This window comes from Narcine bancroftii, chromosome 4 (genome assembly GCF_036971445.1).
Source record: "Narcine bancroftii isolate sNarBan1 chromosome 4, sNarBan1.hap1, whole genome shotgun sequence".
NCBI lineage: Eukaryota > Metazoa > Chordata > Chondrichthyes > Torpediniformes > Narcinidae > Narcine > Narcine bancroftii.
The window spans coordinates 264,738,598-264,762,477 of record NC_091472.1 but is presented as its reverse complement, the minus strand read 5'-3'; the positions used below and the strand labels follow the sequence as shown (position 1 = coordinate 264,762,477).

The following is a 23,880-nucleotide window of genomic DNA, read 5'->3' as shown; positions in this document are numbered from 1 at the left end:
AAAGCCTGACAAGGTCCCACATGGGAGATTAGTTCAGAAGGTTCAGACACTAGGTTTCCATGGAGAGGTTGTAAACTGGATTCTAAATTGGCTGAATGGGAGAAGACAGAGAGTAGTAGTGGATGATTGCTTTTCAAACTGGAGGCCTCAGGAATCGGTGCTAGGACCATTGTTGTTTGTTGCCTATATCAATGATCTGGATGATAATATGGGAAATTGGATCAACATGTTTGCTGATGACATTACGATTGGAGGCATTGTGGACAACAAAGAAGGCTTTCAAAGCTTGCAGAGGTATCTGGACCATCTAGAAAAATGGGCCAGATGGCAGATGGAATTTAATGCAGACAAGTGTGAGGTGTTGCATTTTGGAAGGACAATCAAGGTTGGACATACTTAGTAAATGGTAGGGCACCGAGGAGTGTGGAGGAACAAAGGGATCGGAGGAAACAGATACAGATTTCCCTGAAAGTGGCATCACAGGTAGACAGGGTTGTAAAGAAAGCTTCCAACATCTTGGCCTTTGTAAATCAAAGTATTGAGCATAGGAGTTGGGATGATATAGTGAGGTGGTATAAGACAGTGGTGTGGCCAAATTTAGAATATTGTGCACGGTTCTGGTCACCAAACTACAGGAAGGATATCAGTAAGATTGAAAGAGTGCAGAGAAGATTTACTAGGATGTTGCTGGGTTTTCAGGAGTTGAGTTATAGGGAAAGATTAAACAGGTTAGGAATTTATTCCTTGGAGCGTGGAAGAATGAGGGGAATTTTGATAGAGGTTTAAAAAAATCATGAGAAGTAAATACAGGGTAAATACGAGTAGGCACTTTCCACTTGGATTAGGAGAGAAAAATACAAGAGGACATGGCTTTAGGGTGAAAGGGGAAAGGTTTAGGGGTAACTTCTTCACTCAGAGACTGATGGGAGTGCAGAATGAGCTGTCATCTGATGCAGGCTCACCCTTCAGTTCAAAATAAATTGGATAGATACATAGATGAGAGAGGTCTGGAGGGTTATGGATTGGGTGCAGGTCAATGTGACTAGTGGAATAATATTTTTGCAGACTAGAAGGGCTGAATGGCCTGTTTTCTCTGCTGCAGTATTCTATGGTTCAATGCCATCAGAGAGCAGCAGCAATTATGAAAGTCCCACACCACCCAGCACATGCTCTGTTCCCTCTGCTGCCATCAGCTAAGAGTTATAGGTCCCAAAAGGCTCACATCATCAGGTTCAGGAAGAGTTGTTACCCCTCCATCAGATTCCTCAATTACAAACTCTTACTTGTGCACTTTACATGTGGTCCTCTACTTATGACCATCCGTTCATACGACCAAAAAAAACAAAATTATTTCTTAAAAATATTTAAATATAAAAATTATGTGCCAGGTCCCAGGGATCCAGGGGCTGTTTAATTTGATAGACCAACATGGCAACGACCATGGGCCAGAAGGCGCTGAGACTCCGCTGTTGCTGAATGTGTTCTATTTTTGGGACACAAAGGCAGTGGCGGACCCAATGTTCAAGGTGGGGGAGGTAAGCGCAAGCCAGATGGTAGTAGACAATTCCAGTGCTGGGCCATGGACGAAGTGCCGTAGCTCCAGTTTAAGAATGAGTTGGCCCAGAGTAACATGTGTCCATTTCAAGATCCAACCAGTCGGTCAGAACAGAGCTCAGACATACAGTAGGTCGTTTACATGCGTATGCTGTGTTGGTTTTTTTTCACTACCAATTAGTGGTCATTCTGCCGCGCCTGCAGGAGAAAGAATCTTATGGTTGTACATGATGTCATGTATGTACTCTGACATAACATCTGAAATCTGAATCTGAAAATAGCAGCTGACAGTTGCACAGCACAAGAGTCAATACCATGGTAATGTTAACAACGAGAAGAGCATTTTAACCCATCTGCCATAACTTCTTAACAGGGAACATTCAGACCTATGGATCAGCAGTAACATGGAAAAGACAAATATTCCTGATATAATGAACAAGTAATACACAAATCGGGATTGTAAATTTGATGTCAGAGGAGCAAAAAATTCTCAAAAAATGTTCCCACCAAAACAAAATTCTGCGGTGGTCTGGGAAGGGACAAGCTCGCAGACCACACTCCCCACTGGTGGTCTGTGAGTTTGATATTGGTGGTCTGCAGTCAACAAAGGAATTATTAAAAACATCTGTGGATGAAGAAAGGTGGAGAACGACTGACTTAGATCATTTAAGTATTAATTCCCTACTCCTTTATCCACATCTAAATATCTATCAGTTCCTAAGAAACTCCTGTTTTTGCCTCAAATGGTGATAAGTTGTTCTATTTTCCAACATTCATTTTCATCGTATCCTGTCTGAGCTGCCTTCTTAATTATCTGATCATTTTAATGTTCAATAGATTGCCACTTATTGGAAACTTTGGAAAAACCGCGCAAGGTAAAGAGAAAAGCTGTTCTAAGATTTATCCCATTTATCATGTTTCACTACAAGATAAAAAATATTCCCAAAATGTTAACTGTCCTTGTTTTTTTTCCCCCCAAAAGACTGCAATGTATTTCAATGTTTCTATTTATTGTTTCTTGTTCATCAAAGAAATGCTCAATGCTAGCAAAGCAGATTTGTTGCACCTGTTCTATTATGTCAACTGCAACATGGCAGTGGGGGAATTAAAGGAAGCAGTATGATGGAACTTATTCTCATGGTTTCAGTTGAATTTGACTTTGATAGAAATGCTACCCTGCATTTCACAAAGGCCATAAGCAGCTTCAGGTCCTTACTAAGACTACCATATATACTCATGTAAATGTCGATACCATGTAATACTAGGCCCCCTATTTTTGGCCAAAAAAATCTGGAATTTTACATACATCTCGTATAAAGGCTGACCCTAGTCTCTCACCTTGCCCGACACCTCAGTCGTGAACTCATGCCTCGGCCCTGGTCACTCGCCCACCAGAGCTCCTGACGCCTCCGATGCGGACTCGCGCCTTGACCCTGGCTGCCCGCCAATGGGAACTCTCGACACTTCTGACAAAACAGATATTTACCGCAGTCCCTCTCCCCACCCTCCGTGGTAGGATGTATGTTTTGATGTGCAGACTGTAGTTCATTGGGTTTTTGTTCTTTATTCATTAGAGATCATTTGGATTTCTGCTACTTGTATGGTATTTTGGACTCTAATGTGAATTTCTACCTCTCAAAAGTAGTAACCCTGAAATACTTGACCTTATAAATTTAACATTAAAATAATAGTCTACAAAGTTCGACTTTTACACAAGTATATATGGTAACTGCTGAATTTCTTTTTTGCTTTAAACCAATTGCTTTCCCATCTGCTACACAAAAAACTATGACAGCAGAAGAGAAAATAGATGGAACCAAGTCAGTTTCACAAGAAACATGTAAGTGGTAATTCCCTTGGGGTGCAAGACTAATATGATGGCATCTATCTAGTCCAAATATCCTGAACTGGTAATTATCAGTGAACAATCACTAAATAACAGGATGACAAAAGACAGACAGAAAGAAAATCAGGAGTGCTAGCCTGCTGGGAACGTTAGTGCATGAAGTATCCCTCTGCTCGTAAACATCAGGGGTGACCAAACATTCTGAAAATGCATCAAATCTCTCCACTGAAAATAAAACAGGTTACGTGGTTTGATCATTTAGTGTTTTATGGGTTCAAATGGATAGGACTTTGGTATAGATTGATCGTTTCAATTGTCCACATTTTTTGTTCATAAAGTGTAGCAAGGAGTTCAAGCAGGAGGTGAAAGGTTATTCTTCTGCAATGAATTCTTGTGATTATTATTGCTTCACACTGCCCTGAAGTATTAATGGAAGTTCTTGAAATGCTACTATCAAGTTACCTAGAGGACTTGGTGGAGATTGACTAATGAATCTACTTTTATTTTCAAGTTTCTATTTTTAGTCACTTTTCTGTTTAGTAAAAAAGGTACAGAGCCTTGAATTCACATCATGCAAGTGTGCAGTCCTTCTGCACAACTGAATCAGAAATAAGATCTCTGTCTTTCATACCACTGATTGATCATTCCAAACCATCCTGAAACCTCAGAGCAATGAACAGAATTTTTAAAAACACTACTTTGAGAAAGGAGATATTTCCTTGTGCCTGGAGTTGCTTGGACCACTGGTGACAGGATTGAAGGTCGTCTCAGTGTAGGGTCACCATTCTCTCAGTCTGCCACTTCGTTGCAATAAAGAGCTCATTGCTTCACAGGTTTCTTTTCCTATTTGTTTGAATTTAAACCCAAAATTTCCCCGAACTGATCTTTCGTACATCTTTGACCAGAGCAAGATGGCACCAATCTACACAATGGGGACAAGAAAGTGAGAAGCTTTCTCATTTCCTTCTGGCCTAGGAGGAGGGCATTTGGCCCATCAAGTTGTGTCAGTTCAAAGAGCAACCCTATCAGTTGGATTGCTGCACATATTTTGCTGTAATCTATTCTCTCTCACTTGCCCAATAATCTCTAATTTCCTTTCAACTCTGGTGGCAATTTTTATAGCTCATTAATCTATTAGTCAGCATGTTTGGGATGTGGAAAAAAACTGGAGCTCCTGGTGAAGCCCAAATAGTAGTGACAAATGGGTCAAGCTTGCTTGATCTGGCCCATTACCCACAATGACCTTCTAAATTATTCCTACGGCTCTCTATGCCATTTCTAGATCTGTGAATTTGATCAGCCTGGAGGTCTAAATTTTTACAGCCTTCACATAAGGCAGAGAGAGGGCTACGAATGGCAGCCAGAGATCAGAAAGGATCCTGAGGTCCTTTCTAAAGATTTGTGGTAGGAGAATTCGGAGTAGTTAAGGGAACAACTTCAGGATTGAAGGGTGTCCGCTTAGAACAGAAATGTGTGGAAATTTCTTCAGCTAGAGGGTGGTAACTAAGAGGAATCTGTGTCGCAGGTGGCTGTGGATGCCAGGTCATTTGGTGTAGTTAAGACAGATTATTAGATTCTTGATTAGCCAGGGCATCAAAGGTTATGGGGAGAAGACTGGACTGTGGAGCTGAGTGGGAAACTGGATCATCTCGTCATTTAATGGCAGGGCAGACTCAATGGGCTGAATCACTTATTTCTGCTCCTACGTCCTGCTCCTATGTTTTTAATGAGCACGTGAAAGAGAATAAGTTGAGGGAAATGTGTGACAATGATTGATGTGATGGTCTGAGACAGCACAAATTCAATGGGCCAAATGGCCTCCCCCATGTCACCTCACTCCAATCAAAGCCCTTTGAATTATTTTTAAATGTAACCACTAATCACGGGTATTCAAAACCATTACATAAATGATCGCACAGATTAGTGAAAACCCACAAATGCAATCTTAAAAAGCTTAAATGTACCAGAAATAAAATCAGAAAACACTCAGCATGGCATGCAGCATCTGGGGAAAGAGAAACAGAGTTAATAATCAGATAAAGCATCTTTGATCTGAGATATTAACTCTGTTCCTCTTTCCCGAGATGCTGCCCAATAACCTGGGTTGTTTGCAGCATATTCTGCTTTTAATTTCAGATTTCTTGCATCTGTAGATTTTTTTTTGGTTTACAGTAAATGCACCAGAAGTTAGTTGAAAATATTACAGAGGACAATTAAAGAAGAAAAAATACCCTTATTTACCTGAAGTAAAAACACAATGGTGGAGAAACTCAGCAGGTCAGTGTACACTATATCATAAGGATATAAAACTAACATTTCAGGCTTGAGCCCTTCATCAAGGTAGGAACAAAATGTATGTAGGTGCCCAAACAAAATGGTGGGTGGGGAAAGAGCCCAGTGCCAGTTGTGGGACTGCACTCCTCCCCTTGCCCCTCTCCCCCACCATTTTGTTCAGGTGCCTGCCTACATTGTGCTCATACCTTGATGAAGAGCTCAAGCCTGAAACTTTGGTTTTGTATCTTTTCCTTCTCTCCATAAAGTACACTGTTTGACCTGCTGAGTTTCTCCAGCATTGTGTTTTTACTTCAATCGTGGTATCTGCAGACTTTTGTGTTGTACTCCTTATTTACCTTTATGCTCATGGTCGATTTAACATTAAGTTTAAATCTATTTCTCATTAAATACTTTGTACAGTGTGTTTGGTTCATCTTTTTGCATCCTTAGTGTAATATTGAGAAATCCAAAAATATGTAGTTCACTGGCTTGGCACGTCACTACTGAATTAAATCTGGATGCCGATGGCAAGATGGGAGATCTGGGGATTTAGCATAGGACCTCTGAATTCTCATTGGAACTACCAGCCAGATGTACTTTGTTCATCTTCAGTTTATCAGTATCATTTGCCCATCCAACCTCCTTTACTTCCTGTAAAACTTTTGAATTGTTAAAGTTTCCCTCTGGTTGAGGTTATTGATGGGGCCCTCAGGTTCCCCCCCTCCCTAATTCTGACCATTCCAATTGATCAAGCTGATAACTTACAGTGCACTTGTGTGGTTTCTCCCCCGTGTGTCGTCTCATGTGCACCACCAGCATGTACTGTGCCTTAAAAGGCTTCTGTTCACGAGAGCAGTCCCGCCACCGGCAAACAAATTCCTTCTTCTCCCCATGGATGTGCTCATTGTTGATGTGCTGTAAAAGAAAATGTGCAGAAAATTCAGCAAGAAGAGCAACTTCTCCTTTTTCATGTACAGATAAAAGTGGACTATAAGACAGGAGCAGAATTAGGACCTTGGGCCATTGAGTTTGCTCTGTCATTTGATTATTCTTCCTTTCAATCTCATTTTCGCTGCCTTCTGATAACCCTTGAAACCCCTACAAACAAGAGCCTATCAACCTATGCTTTAAATCTACACAATGACTTGGTCTCCACAGCCCTCTGTGGCCAAGGATTCCACAGCATCTCCATCCTCTGGCTGAAGAAATGTCTCCTCATTTCTGTCCTAAAGGGGTTTCCTTTTATTCTGAGGCTGCGCTCTCTGGACCTAGACTTTCCCTGAAAACATCTTCACTTCATCCACTCTGTCCAGCCTTTTCAATATTCAGTATGCCTCAATGAAATTCCCCTCATCCTTCTAAACTCTAGAGGGTATCAGCTCAGAATCATCAAGCAACTCCCTGTACATTAACCCTCTCCTCCCCAGGATTCTTTATTAATTCTATTATTAAAATGTTCAGTTTAATTGATGTGCTGCAATGAAGTTAGTGTGGTAGTTTAATACAATCCATTCAGCAATTAAAATGAGAATTAACATTCAGCTCAACTACTTTAAATCTACCTGTGTAGAGTTTAGTTGGAGAATGGACCATGATCAGGTTTGGCCATGGCTTCATATATGGTCAAGAAAATGCATAGTTTCAAAATGGAGCTAGATCCATACTTGAAGGAGAAACAGTTGCAGGGAAGAGCAGGGGAATAGGAATAACTTGGAGGAACCCTGAATAGGATGGATGGACTAAATGGCTACGATGCTGTGAGAATTCTATAACCTAGGTCATGTATATCTCACAAACAGCAGCACCAAATCCTGCAGTACACCATTGGTCAAGACTTGCAATCAGAAAAGTAACGTTCCATCACCCCTCATCGATCACCAAGCCATTCTGGATTCAAGAAGGATTCTAATGCTTGCAATCAGTTATGGGTGGAGATATGGATCTAAGTGGCTCAACTACTTATGAAGACCAGAAAATCTAAAATGAATTTTCATTCTCATTCAGGGAACAAGTTCACCACTTGATACATTTTGTTTTGTCATGGAATTTGGGTGTTGCTGACTTGGTCCAGTGCTATTTGCCTATCCTAAACAGAGAGTGGACAACAGCCAATCATAATTACCCTACATCAAGTAAAGTGGCAGATTTCCTTCCCAGATGGACTTCAGAAAATGTATTTTTTTTTAAATCATGGTCCAGAGGTTTAGTTGTACAAGTACTGATATCAACTATTTAACTCAAGATTTTTAAAATTACTTCAATGCAAGTTCTCACACTGTCATGGTTGAACACCATGTCTGTTTGAGTCCTCTGAATACTCTACAGTAACATAACCACTTGACTGCTGTATATCCAGTATGTCCCTCCAATAGCCAGCATAATTGTTTTACCCTTTAGTTCCTTAACCTGACATTACCTCCAGCTGAGTTATGAAAATTATTGGGACAAAAACTGAAGCAATAAATCAACTCAAATTCAAATTTTAAAAACTGCACATTCTGGAAACATTCAGAACTTCTTCAGCTTGTTTGTCTTTCCTCAGGTGTTGCCTGAGCTATCGACTGGTCCCAGTATTTTTTGTTTTTATTACCTGGAATGCAGGACTGCCAGGGCCAATCCAAGGCATATCTGTATCAGCTTGATTAATCTTGATGAACAAGCAGTGTTGTTCCAGGAGAAGGTGGGGGTGGGGGTGGGAGTAAATCTCGCATCAGTGGATTTTCTGCACTGAAGGAGTGTGGTCCTGGCAAAAGCTTGAAAGTCTCTGCAGGCAAATGCTTCACATCTCAGCAGACTGACACACAAGTCGGTAATGGGAAACACATGCTGCTTTGCTTTGCTTCACTACATCTGCGGTATTCAAGCAGACGCTGGTCTTTAGAAAACAACTAGGCTGAATGAAGGCATGTCATCTATTAGCTGAACTCCACAATAAAATGCACCTGCTGTCAACAGCTTAAGCCTTTGGCAGAAAAAAAAGGGGCTCATGATGAATATGGTTCCTGGGAATGATGGTCATTAATTACAGATCATAATTTTTTTCTGCTGCTCTTACATCACGAGCAGATAAATCTCTCATTCCCACCCACACAAACCTTAACTTTTCCTCAAATACCCCCCATTACTTTTTGCTTTACATCTGTCTCCACTTTCTGTCTAAACAATATGTATACAATTGACTTACTCCAAACAGATGCAATTTAGATTAATTTGCCTTTAATTAGTAGCAATTGAATCCTAGATTGGGATTAATCATCTCGAGGATAAGAATCGGATTTGGAGAATGCATCCAAGCCAGCTCAAGCATGTCATAGCTGATGGTCTTCTGATTCCATATGTTAGAAAAATGTGTATTATTGTCATGTAATTCATAAACTCAGCCCCATTAGCCATCCTCTGGTTGCCCACATGCATCAGCCATGGGTCACATGATTGAATTTGAATCCCCATCCTTGGATCAATTTCAATAATTCTAGTTAGTTGAGTAAATTGACTTCCAGTAGTAATTTGTGGACATCACTAGTTTTGTTGTAATGTTTGAATTACTCAAAGCATGTTGACTAACTAGTGTATTGACATGTTACTTTACAACAGTGACTTCACTTCTTTACATATTCATTAGCTTTGGGGTGTTCTATGATTTCAAAACTGCTGTATAAATGAAAGATAATCTTTTAAATAACTTCAAATCAAATGATTTAACATAGCAGCCAATTTACAGAGAAAAAAAAATGACAACCAGATATAACAGACACAGAAAATGCTGGAAATATTTAGCAAGCCAGGCAATATCGGTACAAACAGAAAAAAGTTAACCTGTCAGGTCATAACTGGGAAAGACAGAAGAAAACATATTTTTCCATGGCAGAAAAGGTGAGGAAGGAATTAGTTAAACAAAGGGAACATCTCTAATAAGGTGAGTTCAAATAGTTAACTTTGCAGCTAGGGTCACACTATGTTTCTTTGTCTCTCTTGTATGTTGCTAACAGCAGGGTTGTGGGACATGGCCAGCAGGCCACATTATACTGAATGATGCCCATCCAGACTGCTTTAGGATTAGAGGCCCGGCATAGTAAAATGAAGGGAACTGTGAACCAAAGGTTTTTTTCACCCTGATTAGAAAATACTTCGCCTTGCAGGAGGAAAACAGTGTGTGAAAGCCCATGCTTTGCATTGCTCCTGCATTTTTTGGATTTTGCATACTTTCAGGTCAGGTCAGCTTATCATTTATGTTGCTGGTCGAGGGGAGGGTGCCACGTCATTGAAGTTAAACTGACATGATATTGTTTCCCTACCACAGAAAAAGCCATAAGCAATATTCTTATATTAGAGTCACAGTGTACGATGTAATTTTCCAGCAGAGTGCTACTGTAGTTCCATGGATTAATTTCTTACTGGGACAACTCGTGTTGCACAGGTGAAAAAGTTCAGCAATAATTTGCACAGGTTATTGAGTGCAAATTTTGGCAAAATGTTGGACATTTTATGTAATAATATACATAGCAAAGCTTCTAAGTTAATGCTGATGTGATTATTCAAGAAAATAAGCAATAAATTAAACAAGTTCTAAAGACCTGACTGCCCAACAGCTTGTTCACATCATGCCAAGGGTAGCTTTGGAGATTTAATTTCTTGACTGTACCTGATTTCATGATGGCAAGAGGTCGGGACCACCACACAAAATTTAATACACAGCACTGTCAAGAAAGTAAAATACTGATATTTGACTAGGAAATTGGTTTATTTTTATAGTACATTAATACATATATATATATATATATAAAATCCTCATGTATATATGTGATCATTATGTGCTGTGTACGTGTGAGAGAAACGCTGTATCAACTTGTTGTATATGTACAGTCAGATGATAATTGACTTGAAAATATAGCAATTTAAAATTTTTTTTAATCGGTTATTTTACAGACTGAAAGATGAATGCAGATGGAGACAATACCCTGCATTATATAAAAGAGAGGACAACAAAACAGAGAGAGGTTAACATTGAATGGGGAACTCCCGAACTTAAATACAATATAATCATGTCTCCAATAAGGCTCATCTCTCAGAGAATTTTGACAGTATAAAATGAATGCCATGTGGATATTTCAGGAAAATAATAAATGCCAGAAAAGGAATTAAAATAAAGACAGGTATATTATGTTAAGGTAGGACAAAGTAAGGTGATAGGAGCCTTATGTGGTGTTGACATTAGCTAGATTTGATGCACTGAATTGCAGTAGACCTCAATATTGTCCTGAATCCTACTTAGAAATACCTAAATAGGACTAAAAAACACATGCCAAGTGGGCAAATACTTATGTGTTACTCAATGCATGCCTGACATAATGTTGAATGTTTTCTTAGGGGTTGTGTGGTCCACATATGGAACAGAAAATCATGCATTTTAAGTACTGTTAAAATTAATGCATAATACTAGCAAGAGTGAGGGGCAATGTCACAAATTAATTCTCTGATAATGTAATGAGTGTTTAGGATCAAATGGTTTTTCGATATGTTTATTGCACAGAAATAGGTCATTTATACTTACTGGTCAAATGCTCTGTTTTATGATACCATAATCTCTTTTCCTTGCTGTCATGGTGGGCTAATTAATCTTGGGGATGAAAACATTATGAAGGAAAGCAAAACAATCTGTGTCTGGTCCCTGTTGGTGCAGTGGAGCCTGTGGCGGTTCATTGTAAGTTGGAAGGCGAGGGTTTCTTCCTGCTCCCTTATGGTTGGGCGTGGGGAGAAGAGGTGGAAAGAAGAAGACATCTGCTCTTGGACCTATTCTCAAGTGTGATCACAGTGTTATAGAAACAGATGTTTGCTCTTCTTGAATTCTGGAATTTTACTGGCAAAAGTCTCATCACAGCTGATTACTTCATCCAGAACAAAATAAAAGAGAATTCTCTTGGATCCAATATAGGATTGAGATCAGGCAAACTGCCATCAAAGGTAGTAGGGAACTCATGCAAGAAGTTGATCTTGTCTCGCAGGCAGCACTCTTGTCTCTGAAGTGGAAGATTTTAGATTCAAAACATCACTCCAGGACTTGGCTGACACATCATTGTAATACTGGGGCTACCCTCAGGTGCTATTGTGATGTGAAATTATGGTCCCACTTGCCATCATATGTTCAACATTGCTATAATCAAATAAAAGCAATGAAAGAGCTCAGGCCAATGTTTATTCCTCAAACATTAGGAACATAAGAGTATCTGGTTCATTTATCTTATTGCCATTTAGAGTGATCTAGCTTTACAGAAACTGGCAGCTCTCTTTTACTGCACATTACAGCCATTATTATATTTCCAAGATAACAAAGCACATGCAAAAGAGCTTTGGGATGCTCCAAAATTGTGAGGTGCGCTTTATGAATGCAGAAATGTTCTCCTTCATTCATGAGCAATTTCGGACAATACAATTATTGGTGGCATAGTTGACGCAGTGGTTATAACAATGCCAGTGATCCAGGTTTCAATCCGCCACTTTTTGTAAGGAGTTTGTCCCTTCTCTCCATGATCATGTGGGTTTCCTCTGGGTGCTCCAGTGTCCTCTCTTGTTCCAAAAATGTAGTAGGTTAATTGGCCACATGGGTGCAATTGAGTGGCGCAGGGTTGTGGGCTAGAAGGCTGTGTTACTCTGCTCCAAATTAAAAATTAAATTAAAAATTAAAATGTGCTGGATTCACACTGCAACAATTAATTTCGATATAACTGAAAATAGAGACAGCCTACATCATATTCTTTTAACATCAACAAAAGTTTCTGTGTCTTGCATTAAAAATAAGGGTGATGACATGAAACCTCACAGCTATCACTAAAGCATCCCGACTGATATCCAGGTATTCTGCTCTATATTCAATTCTGGTTTTACTCACATGCACTAGTTGTTCCTGCGTGTCATACTCCTTGCTGCAACCTTCCCAGTGACACACGGTCTCATAAATGACCTCCGGCTCCTGTTTGCAATCATCTTTATCCAAATCGTCTTTCACCTCAGTCATCCCTGCGATACGATCCTGAGCAATTACAGTGAAGAAATTGAGATCATTATGCTGAATTTAACAGTAATTGTAATAAACCTGCATTTTTCTGGTCTGCACAGGTTCTGAATAAAATAAATTCTTAGAATGAATTTCCTTTACAATCTTATTTATCCATAACATCATAAAAAGTTCTACAGGTGTACAGTGGAGAGCATTCTGGCTGGTTGCATCACTGTCTGGTACAGAGGTGCCAATGCTCAGGACAAGCAAGAGGAAACTCCAGAGGGTTGTTAACTCGACCTGCGACATCACAGGCACCAGACTTCATTCCATCGAGGCCACCTACAAGAGGCGATGTCTTAAGAAATTAACCTCTATCATCAAGGACCCCCACCACCCAGGCCATGCCCTCTTCACTCTTTACCATCAGGAAAGAGGTACAGGAGCCTGAAGATGAGCACTCGGCATGCACAAAGACAGCTTCTTCCCGCCCTGCCATCAGATTTCTGAATAATAAATCAACCAAAGACACTGCCTTATTTTCACTTTTCGTTCATTATTTTTATTGTTGTAAGGTGGTTTATATGAATGTTTGCACTGAGATGCTGCCACAAAACAACAAATTTGATGACTTGCTCATGACAATAAATTCTGATTCCGATTACACCCAACATCTTTTGTCAAGTATATTTTTTTAAGCGCTTTGCCAATGCCAATTCTCTTTCGATCCATTCTTTAGTCTATGCATCTTTCTCCATCAGAGAGGGCAGTAGGCTGAAATATTCTCTATGAGAAGCTATTAGGAGCTGTATGAGTGGTCAAAATCTAAGCAGCACCTGGGAGATTTCTTAACTCAGCACTTTAGCTGCTTCTCCTATTCATCTCCTCATTCCCTGTCAACCTAATGATAATTTTAGAGATACAGCACGATAACAGGTCCTTCCAGCCCACAAGCCCACACCACACAATTACATAATTTACCAATTAACCTATTAATCCCACATATTTTAGGAACGTGGGAGGAAACCCGTGTGGATATAGGAGAAGGTTCAATCTCCTTGCAGACAGCAGTGGATTCAAACCCAGGTCACTGATCCTGGAATGGCATTGCACTAACCTCTATGCTAACCATGACTCCCTGAAGGAATAGGGATACCCATTTTTAATATACATTCCAAATTACATGAATAAAAAAATTAGATCCATTTTTAGTTACAGCCTAGAACAAGACTACACATACAGTTCAGATTTTAATACAAGGAAGTGCTGGAATACTCTTCTCTTGCCCAGATGCGTCCCAATAATATTCAAGAAGCTTGATGATAACCCAGCTTAAACTCAATGATTATCAGTCCATTCACTACCCTGAATCTATCTTCCCATCACCACTTACACACAATGTCTGCCATCAGCACCATCCACAAAATGGTTACTCATAGAACGTAGACCAGTATAGCAGAGAAACAGACTCTTCAGTGCACCATATATATGCCAACCCTGATGCCAATCTAAAATAATCCCATCTGCCTCCACCTGATCCAAATCTCTCTCTTTCCTACTTACCTAAACTATTCTGAGACTACCTCCTGACTCGCAAGTAAAAGTGGAAATACATCATGGTAACATTATTTCTACAGAATTATATTGCTACTTCTTCATCGGCTATACCTTGGAGCTCACTTCTCAAAAGTGCTATTGTCTGGTATTCCTGAAATACTGGAAGCGAACAGATTCAGATTGGGTACTAACAGGATTAAGCGTTCAAGAATAACAAATGTGGTGTCTGCAATAGGGTCACCACAACCCAGGCATCGCCCTATAGGAGTCTGAAGTGCAATCACATTTAGCCAACAACAGACTAACTACTCTCCACTTCACAGGAACAAAGAGCCTTCTGAATAAAGTGAAAAGCCTTGAGCACACTTGCAATTTGTTTGAGCTAATGAAGGCATATTACCGATAAGATATTAATGCCTTTCAGATGCCAATTGTGTATTTTTTTTAAAAAATTGTCTCATTAGCGCCTGCCCACATCACAGCTGGAGATGCTTTTAGGTCATGTGCTTACTGCTGTCGACGTGCTCCAAACTTAAAACTCGTGAGATGTGGCTCCTGCCCCAAACGTGCTGACTACAGCATGTTTATCTTTCTCTGATATGCTATCTTCATCAATTTTCCTGGCCCCAGATGATTATAAACAGAGCTGTCCCCATGCATCATTCCACAGCCTGACTGGGGCTGCCTCTGGACGAAGGCAGAACAAGGAATTAGTCAAAGCTTGCGTTGTCCCACTGACAGCAAGGTATTGTATATTTCATTAAAATGTAGTGCAGGGACACTTCTTGTAGTTTAGAGTTACAATAAAAAATGGTTTGAAGAGAAAAGGAGATAAATTGCTCTCGCTGTTAATCCTCACTCATCAGAGTGGGAAGGAGACCAGGAACTAAAGGCTTCACTGTATCAAATTCTAGTATCTTTGACCACTGGTGGAGAGACTGCCGTGATGCACTTTATAACACTGAAGAAGTAACCCATTAATAACTCTCCGACGCATGGTGCCTAACTCGAAGCCTAGCAATAAGGAAAATGCCTCCGATTCAGATATAGACTGAAATTGGTAATCCCCGCTGCTGCATTTGTCCTTTTTATGAAGAATCCTGCTGCCATTAGAACACAGTATGAAAACACCCTGAAGCTGGGATCAGTGCTTGAATCTAAATTACAGAACAGGTGTATGAAAGCAAAATAAGGAGCGAAGATTTGGCATTATATTCAATTACTTGACTGCAGCAAGTGATTTTTGGAGAATTTTCGTGAATTGCGATCATCTTCGACTGGACATTTTTTGTTTCTTTTTGGAACTACTGTAAATCCCTTATTATCCAGAATTCAAGCCATCAGCAACCTCAACTGGCAAAAAAAAACATTAGCGGAAAATAAATAGGTAAAAAAATACAGAAGTTTAAAATTGGCCTGCTTTGCTGTTAGTTTGCCAATCACATAGCAAGCAATTTTAAACAACCGGAAAATTCATTTAACAATCCCCATAGGTACCAACTACCAGGGGTTTTTACTGTGTATTAAAATGGCCCTTTAGTTCCAGATAACTTTTTTTCCAGAACTGTCACAGGGTGACTAATAGGACTTTTTAATTATTTGGTGAGTAAAAATATATTACCCGAGAAATTGTTGAAAGCCTCATTGGATATATTGTTCCTGGTCTTTTTGTGGTGTCATGAGGCTCCAATCCCCACCAGAACATACTGATCTCTGGTCACCCACTTACATGTAACTCTGACTTCATTTATAATCTGACTTAAAACCTGCACTGAAAAATCTGATGCTGTTGCATCCAATTTATCACTGATGAGCAATGCTTCTTTAAAAATTTACCAAAGTTGAAGACAGAGAATGCAGTAGTGCACTAACAGACTAGTTATCCAGAGCTCCAGAGTATAAATACAATTTTGAGCTCAAGTCAGAATGAAAAACTATAAAAAGAGGTTCTAAGGACATAATTAGTTCACTTAGATTCTTTAGAAAAGAAAATCTGGACTCTTTGCCTAATCTGACCAAAATGTAATGAATGCCAAACCAGAGGAGTGTGATAGACCATTGATTGCTCTTTAAATGGCAATTCAGTTGTGCCATCAAATAAGCAGTACCGATAAAGCCACCCACATTAAACATTGCATCGGGATCAGTGAGAGAAAGGACAAAACCTAACAGTTTTAAAATGAAGGCATTGGATAGAGAAGGTTCACAATGGTGATACAAGAGATTAAACAAACTGCTAAACCAGGAAAAGTTGCATTGGCTGGGAAATCTTTTCGTTAGAATAAAGCAGAATGTATGAAAAGAGAGGTTATCTTAACTTTTGTGGGAAATCAGAATCAGGGACCACAATTACAAATTGTCACTGATTAGTCCTACAGGAAACTCTGGAGAAATGTATTTAATATGAGATATGGCACCAGAGGGATTATTTGCAATAAACAGGATATGTATATTCCCAAGGAAATTAGATAAAAAAAAAGAAACACTGGTTTTGGTTTGGATAAAGAGTTGTGGGAGAATGCCAGTGAACCTCATTGTAATCCATTTGAGTTGTATTTCTGTCCAATGCAGTAAACATAGCTTGATTGATCATATTACCCGGGTTTAGGTTGCAGTGGGTGCAGTAAAGGTGCATCTTAGCCAGGTTCTTATTAGCTCACCTCAATGATGGGAGAGACAGGTCTTAGTCCCTCCACCTCTGTTTTGACTTTGGTGCGTTTGTTGATCAATGGATCCACAGTGCTGCTGACAGCGGACTCACCACTCAGCTTGCTCTGCGGAATAAAAACCAGGCCCTGTTAAAAATTTCAACATTCATTCTTGGTTACGAGTGAAAAGAAATGTTACTTGCACATTGAATTCAACTTTTGAAATTCAGTATTACTGAAGCTAAAAATCGCAACTTGCACAAGGCCCATGCTGCCCAATTACACCCAAATGACCTGCAACCCCCTGTACCTTTTGAACAGTGGGAGGAAACCTGAGCCCCTGGGGGAAACCCATGAAGACAGGGGAGAATGTACAAACTCCTTACAGACAGTGTGGGATTCCAACGCTGGTGCTATAACAAGCTAACCCCTTCACTAAATGTGCCACCCCTGTGAGAGTCTCATAATTCCGTTTAATTTTTTTGCATAATCTCTTCTTCATTAGAAACTGATGGCTCAGAAAATAAGGACAGTTCATTGTCACTGGTGAAGGAAATGGGATGATGTGCTCTGCAAATGAAAGAATGCCTGTGCTGGATGATGGGACACTACTATTGTACACATGCAGGTAAATAAAGAACATCCAATCTTAGACTCCATAATCTTACTCAATGTTCAAAGATTACCCTGTCTGCTTTCAACTCCACAGAAGATCAACCTCACAGTATCTTGAATGATATGAACTTAGAGTCAAGCTCTTGAAGAGTTTTACACAATCATGAGCTGAGTAGGTACCCTCAATGGGGAAAAAAGACATTCATTAATTGGATGCAATACACAAATGTGCGAGAAAAACTCAGCACGTCACATAGGAAGTGAAGGGTAACCAACGTTTCAGACCTGAATCCCAAAATCAGTATTTATTGTCATGAACATATCACAAAATTCATCAGGTATAAGCAAAAACAGACAGACACCTAAATTAAAAGATGGGGTATGGGAGGAAGGGCAAACAGAGAGGAGTACAGGCTAATAGGTAAGATGTAATAGGTGGATACAAGTGTTGGAGTCCATTTCTTCTGAGGTACATGCAAAACATTAGACAACTTGCTGCTTACCTGTGAAACTTCAGAAGAGGCATTGTTAGCCTGAGTGGGTGGCAAAACTGCCGACGTGCTGGACATCTGCTGCCGTGCAGTGAACGTTGGTGATGGTTGTATGAGGGGCGGAGTGTGGCCAAATGCAGAGTTCAGGCTGCGTTGCTGGTTCAATATCTGTTGATGCATCTGGATAGTCACTGGGTTGATTGGGTGAGGAAAGCTGAAAGCTGGGCTGAAATCAGGTAAGAATTATTGGGGCATGCAGAGTGAACTGGTTTTGTGCAGATAAGAAGGAAAATTGAATCTTTCGTTCTTTTATTGCATTGGCAAAAGGAATACATCTCACCTCTCCTTTGTTAAAAACTAAGGTTTATATGTTATTTTTTAAATTGTGCTAAACAAACACTATCAGGAATTTTAATTATTTGCTAATCAAATGTTACATTAAAATTATTTTGGAAATATTCATCTTTTCCGGGACAAAAATGTATTGAACCTTAGTACATTTTTTTTTGGCAAAGATATAGCTGTGGTAAGTTCACTTTTACAGATATTAGTCTATTCCTCTTCAGCATCAACCCTAAAATTAAGAGTTTAATTGGTACAATGCATAGGGGACAGCAATTGAATATAATCTAAACACCGCAAAAGTGGTGCATGAACAATTTTAATTTGCATGATTACCCATATGCAAATTTTCCAGCTGCATTTGCAATTGTTCAGCATGCACAATCTGGCCTAATTGGGAAAGTACGTACATCTCTCTAAAATAGCATCTCTGAGTATATGTCATAGATCTTGCATATTTTTTCCGATTTTCCACCCATTTCTATGCTCTTCTATGATGATGCTATTGTTTGTGAAGTATAAACAAGTTTTCAAGCTAACCTGATCCAGAACAATTGTTCTGTGAGGAAAATATCATTCCACCACTTCTTGGGTAAGACTGGCCCCTCTCTTATCTGTGTCAGGAAACTTCATCTGTAGGGGGTATTAACTGAGCCCTGTAGCTGAGTGGGAAGTTAAACTCTGAGATTTATTGAGGCTGGAAAGGCTCCTTTTATACAGTTTGATTGGCTGACATCAGCTGCATGAATAACAATAGTGGGCGGAAACATTCTTGCATGTGAATACCCTTCTTCCCCAGTCTGTTATTGATCTGTTAGCTGGGCAACTTGGCCAGTGCCATTTTAGGGCTGCTGGTCTTGTACTGCTTTCAACCGTAGCGGTTCGCTGTGTTAAGGGACATGTTATAGTGCGTTATGCTGCTGTTTACTATTGCGTGCGCCGCACGATGTGCCAGCTCGATCTCCATGGTGGCGGGCCACCACATGACCCTCCACCAGAAGCAGCGCTACAGTCCCCAATGTCTTTGGTGGTCTGCCTCTGCATCGAGGAGCTTGCGTCTCCAAAGGTTGTGTTGGGTCCGTGTGCCGGCTTGAGCATGTCTATGGTGAAGACCTCTGGTTAGTCACCGATGTCCAGTTTGAAGGCGGCCCCGTTGTTCCGGATGACTCGGAAGGGGCCTTCGTAGCGGTGGACGGTGTGGCCCTCTGCGCACGAACATTCTTGGAGTTCTTTAGGGATGTTGAACTTGGCTTGCCCGAGTCTGGAGGGTGGGATCAGAGCCAGGTTACTGACCTTTTCCTGCACCCTGTCCAGGAAGGTGCTTGTATCCTCCTGTTAACCTCTGGCTGGTGGGACAAAATCCCCGTGGACCATGAGTGGAGTTCCGTAGACGAGCTCGGTGGAGGATGTGTGGAGATCTTCCTTTGGGGCTATATGAATCCCCTGCAGTGCCCATGGCAGTTCGTCCACCCAGTTGGGGCCCTTGAGGTTGTTGTGGAAGTGCTCAACCAGCCCATTAGACTTCAGGTGTATGCTGTCGTGTGGTGTAGCTGAGAGCCCCACAGGTTGGCCACATTGATCAACGGGCTGGAGGTAAATTGTGGGCTTCTGTCGGTGGTTATGTGGCATGGTAGCCCGAACCTTGCTACCCAGGATGAGATGAGTGCCTTGGCACAGGAAATGGTGGATGTGTCAGCCAGGTGGATTGCTTTTGTCCACCTGGTGAAACGATCGACCAGCGTGAACAGGTAGCAGAAACCCTGTGAGACTGGTAAGGGTCCCACTATGTCCACGTGAATGTGGTCAAACCTTCATTCCATTGGCTTGAAAGGCTGCAGGGGGACCTTGGTGAGCTGCTGTACCTTGGCTGTTTGGCATTGCATACATGTTTTGGCCCACCCACGGATTTGTTTCCAGCTGGTCACCAACTGGACTGTGGTCTTGATTGATGGATGTGCTAGCCCGTGGATGGAGTCAAAAACTCATTGCCTCCATGCCATTGGGATAATAAATCGAAACTACCCAGTGGCCACATCGCACAGGAGGGTAGTGTTACCTGTGCCGAACGGGATGCCTGAAGTTGTAGCCCTGTGACAGCACTCCTGTACTGAGGTATCTTGTTGTCCTGCTGCTGTGCCTCCACTAGTGCCACGAAATCCAGTCCATTGGCAAGAGAGTTGATGCTCTGCTTTGACTAAGTGACTACATTGCCTTTTCTTGAGATGTGCCTTACATTAGTGGTGTACTCTGAGATGTAAGACAAGTGTCTCTGCTGTTGGGCTGACCAGGGGTCAGAGATCTTGGCCATGGCGAATGCCAGTGGCTTGTGGTTCGTGAAAGCCGCGAAAGCCCTTCCATCTAGGAAGTACTGGATGGCTAAGTAGAGCGCCAGTAACTCTCCGTCGAAAGCACTGTACTTTAGCTCAGGGGGCCGCAGATGTTTGCTGAAGAAAGCTAGCGGATACCAACTTCCTTCTATCTGCTGCTCCAGAACTCCACCAATTGCCATTCCTGAGGCATCAACTGTGAGGGCTGTGGGTGTGTCTGACCTGGGGTGGGCCAGGAGTACAGCATTAGCCAGGGCTTCCCTCGCTTCAATGAATGCTCATGCAGAGTTGTCATCCCAGGTTAAGTCCTTCGCCTTGCTGGTCATCAGGGTGAAAAGTGAGAGCATGGTTCAAGCCGCTGCAGGAATGAAGCTGTGATAAAAGTTGACCATCCCCACGAACTCCTGCAGTCCTTTGGTCGTACTGAGTCTCGGGAAGTTCCGGATAGCCTCCACCTTTCTGGTTAGTGGTGTGGCTCACATTTGGTAATCCTGTGCCCAGGAAGTCAATCGTGCTCAGCCCGAACTGGCATTTAGCCAGGTTGATAGTAGAGCCAAACACACTTAGGCAACTGTAGAGGCTTCGGAGGTGTTGTAGATGTTCCGGCCGGGAACTGCTCGCCACCAGGATATTGTTTAAGTAGACGAAGGTGCCGTCCAGGTCCATCAGTTGCTTAAGGTCTGTGCCGCGTTCTTGAGTCCGAATGGTATCCTCAGGATCTTGAACAGCCTGAATGGGGTGATGATGGTCGTCTTGGGGATGTTGTCAGGGTGCAGCACAATTTGGTCGTACCCTCACACTAAGTCCACTTTGGAGAAGATTGTTGCTCCGTGCAGGTTTGCTGCAAAGTCCTCGATATGCAGCACAGGGTAATGATCTGGAATGGTGGCCTCGTTAAGCTGACGGTAGTCGCCACAGGGTCTCCCAGCCCCTAGATGCTTTAGGCAGCACTCTGTGCAGGGGAGACTGCCCGACCACCAAACGATGCCTAATTCCTCAAGCTTGTGGAGCTCCTCCTTAGCCAGTTGGAGCTTCTCCGGGGGAAATCATTTCCCCCTTGCATAGAGAGGTGGACCCTTGTTAAGGATGTGTTGCCTGATGCCACGTCAGGGCACCTCCACCATGAACTAAGGGGAAAAGATTGCCAGGAACTCAGCCAGCACCTTGGAGAACTCATCGTCTGCGCTGTGGACAGAGTCCAGATGCAGTGCTGGGAGCCCGGCACCCCTCAGTGCAAAGGTCTGGAATGTCTCCGCATGCACAAGTCTCTAGCCCTTGAGGTCTACTAAGGGGCTGTGGGCCTGCAGGAAGTTCTCTCTGAGGAGTGGCTGTTCCATCGTGGCCAGCGTGAATTCACACGAGAAGTGACTGCCTCCGAACTGCAGCTCTGCTCTAAGCGTGCCATAGGTCCATATGTTGCTGTTGTTGGCAGCCCTCAACACGGGGCCTGCTTGCCTGCATCTAGTTTCCAAACCTGTCGAGGGAATCACGCTGACCTCCGCTCCTGTATCCACCAAGAATTTTCTATTGGAAAGGTGATCCCATATGTACAGGAGACTTTCTCGATTGCCAGCTGCCGTGGCCATCAGCGACGGCTGACCTTGTCGTTTCCCTGGAACTCGCAGGTTGACCGGCATTGGCGGGCCTTGGAGCCCCATCTTTGGTGGTAGAAGCACCATCTCTCCTTGGACTTGTCCCTGCCGCTCCTTTCCAGGACCTGCCTTGGTCTGGTTGTGAGACTTTGTGACGAGCCCCACAGTAGCCGAGCACTTCTGTTTCTGCTTCCACAGAATATCTACCCATGCTGTGACTTTTCAGGGGTTGCTGAAATCTGCGTCAGCCAGGAACAGTTGGATATCCTTGGGCAGCTGCAGCAAGAACGCCTCAAACATGATGCCGGGCCCATGGTCTCCCAGGAGGGCTAGCATCTCGTTCATGAGTGCTAATGGAGTTCTGTCCCCTAAACCATCCAGGTGGAGCAGCTGTGTCCCTCTCTCTCTTCGCAAGAGTCCGAAAGTCTTAGTTAATAGATCTTTGAAGGCAGTGTATGTGCTTTCCGATGGTGGCCTATGGATGAAGTTGGTCACTCCGTCTGCAGTCTCTGGATGCAGGGCACTGACCATGTAGTAGTACCATGTGGACTCAGATGTGATGCCCCAAATCTGGAACTGAGCATCAGCTTGGTCAAACCACTCCCAGGTCAAACTATCCAGAAACTCAGGAGCTTGAGGCCAACTGCACTGATCGCTACTTCGCTATCCATCGCTGGGTTTAGATGCCATCTAAACTGTCGGGGTTACCAATTGTTGCCAACGGCTACAAAGAAATACACACACTCGCAGTGTGGGAGGTAATGCCCTGAGCTTTATTGAGGCTGGAAAGGCTCCTTTTATTGGAGTTCCGGCCGTTTGTTTGATTGGCTGACATCAGCTGCATGAATAACAATAGTGGGCGGGAATATTCTTGCATGCGAATACCCTTCTTCCCCAGCCTGTTATTGATCTGTTAGCTGGGCAGCTTGGCCAGTGCCATTTTAGGGCTGCTGGTCTTGTACTGCTCCAGCTTTCAACCGTGCTGGCTTGATTTGTTAAGGGTCATGTTACAGTGTGTTTGCTGCTGTTTACTACCATGTGTGCTGCACGATTTGCCGGTTTGATCTCCTCTGTGGCAGGCTGCCACAGCCCAGGGTTTAAAGCTGGCACCCAGTGCCCAAACCTTTGAAAAGCAATATTTGTTGATTCTGAATTTGCCTATGTAAACAGATCACTATGAATTAAATTCACATTGACAATTCATTTTGTTACAGACCATTCTTAATTTTCTTTTTGAAGTGGTGGCTGGTATTTTCATCTGATTGACAACTGTTTGACCTGCTAAACTTCTCCAGCATTTTGTGTTTTACTTCAACCATGGTGTCTACAGAATTTTGTGATTTACTTACGATTGACAGGGAGCAAACTTCCACTCCTTGCAATTTGATTAGACTTTTTTTTAAAACGAGAAGAGATCAGGATTTAAACATCCCAGTATCACCTGGTTTGCTATGGTAAGCAATTGCCTCATAAGGTACGTAACTTCAAAATGTCAAACTTCTGGGAATAAGTGCCTTGAATCTTTAGGTGCCCCAAATTCTAATTTACCCTCTTTGTCACATATCTGAGAAAGTTGAGTTCTATTTGGAAAGGCCTGCATTATGAACTTGTGACCCTTGTAAACAGCACTGGTTAGTTAT

At 42.0% G+C, this 23,880-nt stretch overlaps 1 protein-coding gene across 2 annotated transcripts in view; it reads right to left on the bottom strand.

Annotated features, from left to right (window-relative positions):
- The window catches only part of gli2a (GLI family zinc finger 2a), a 481,485-nt gene that overhangs the window by 46,483 nt on the left and 411,122 nt on the right, over nt 1–23,880 (bottom strand). For both annotated transcript variants that reach the window (XM_069934894.1, XM_069934895.1), the window contains 4 exons: nt 17,992–18,205; nt 16,886–16,999; nt 12,561–12,701; nt 6,440–6,589 (listed from right to left, as the gene is read on the bottom strand). In XM_069934894.1, the coding sequence (XP_069790995.1) occupies nt 6,440–6,589; nt 12,561–12,701; nt 16,886–16,999; nt 17,992–18,205 (619 nt within the window). The remainder of the gene's footprint in view (nt 1–6,439; nt 6,590–12,560; nt 12,702–16,885; nt 17,000–17,991; nt 18,206–23,880) is intronic.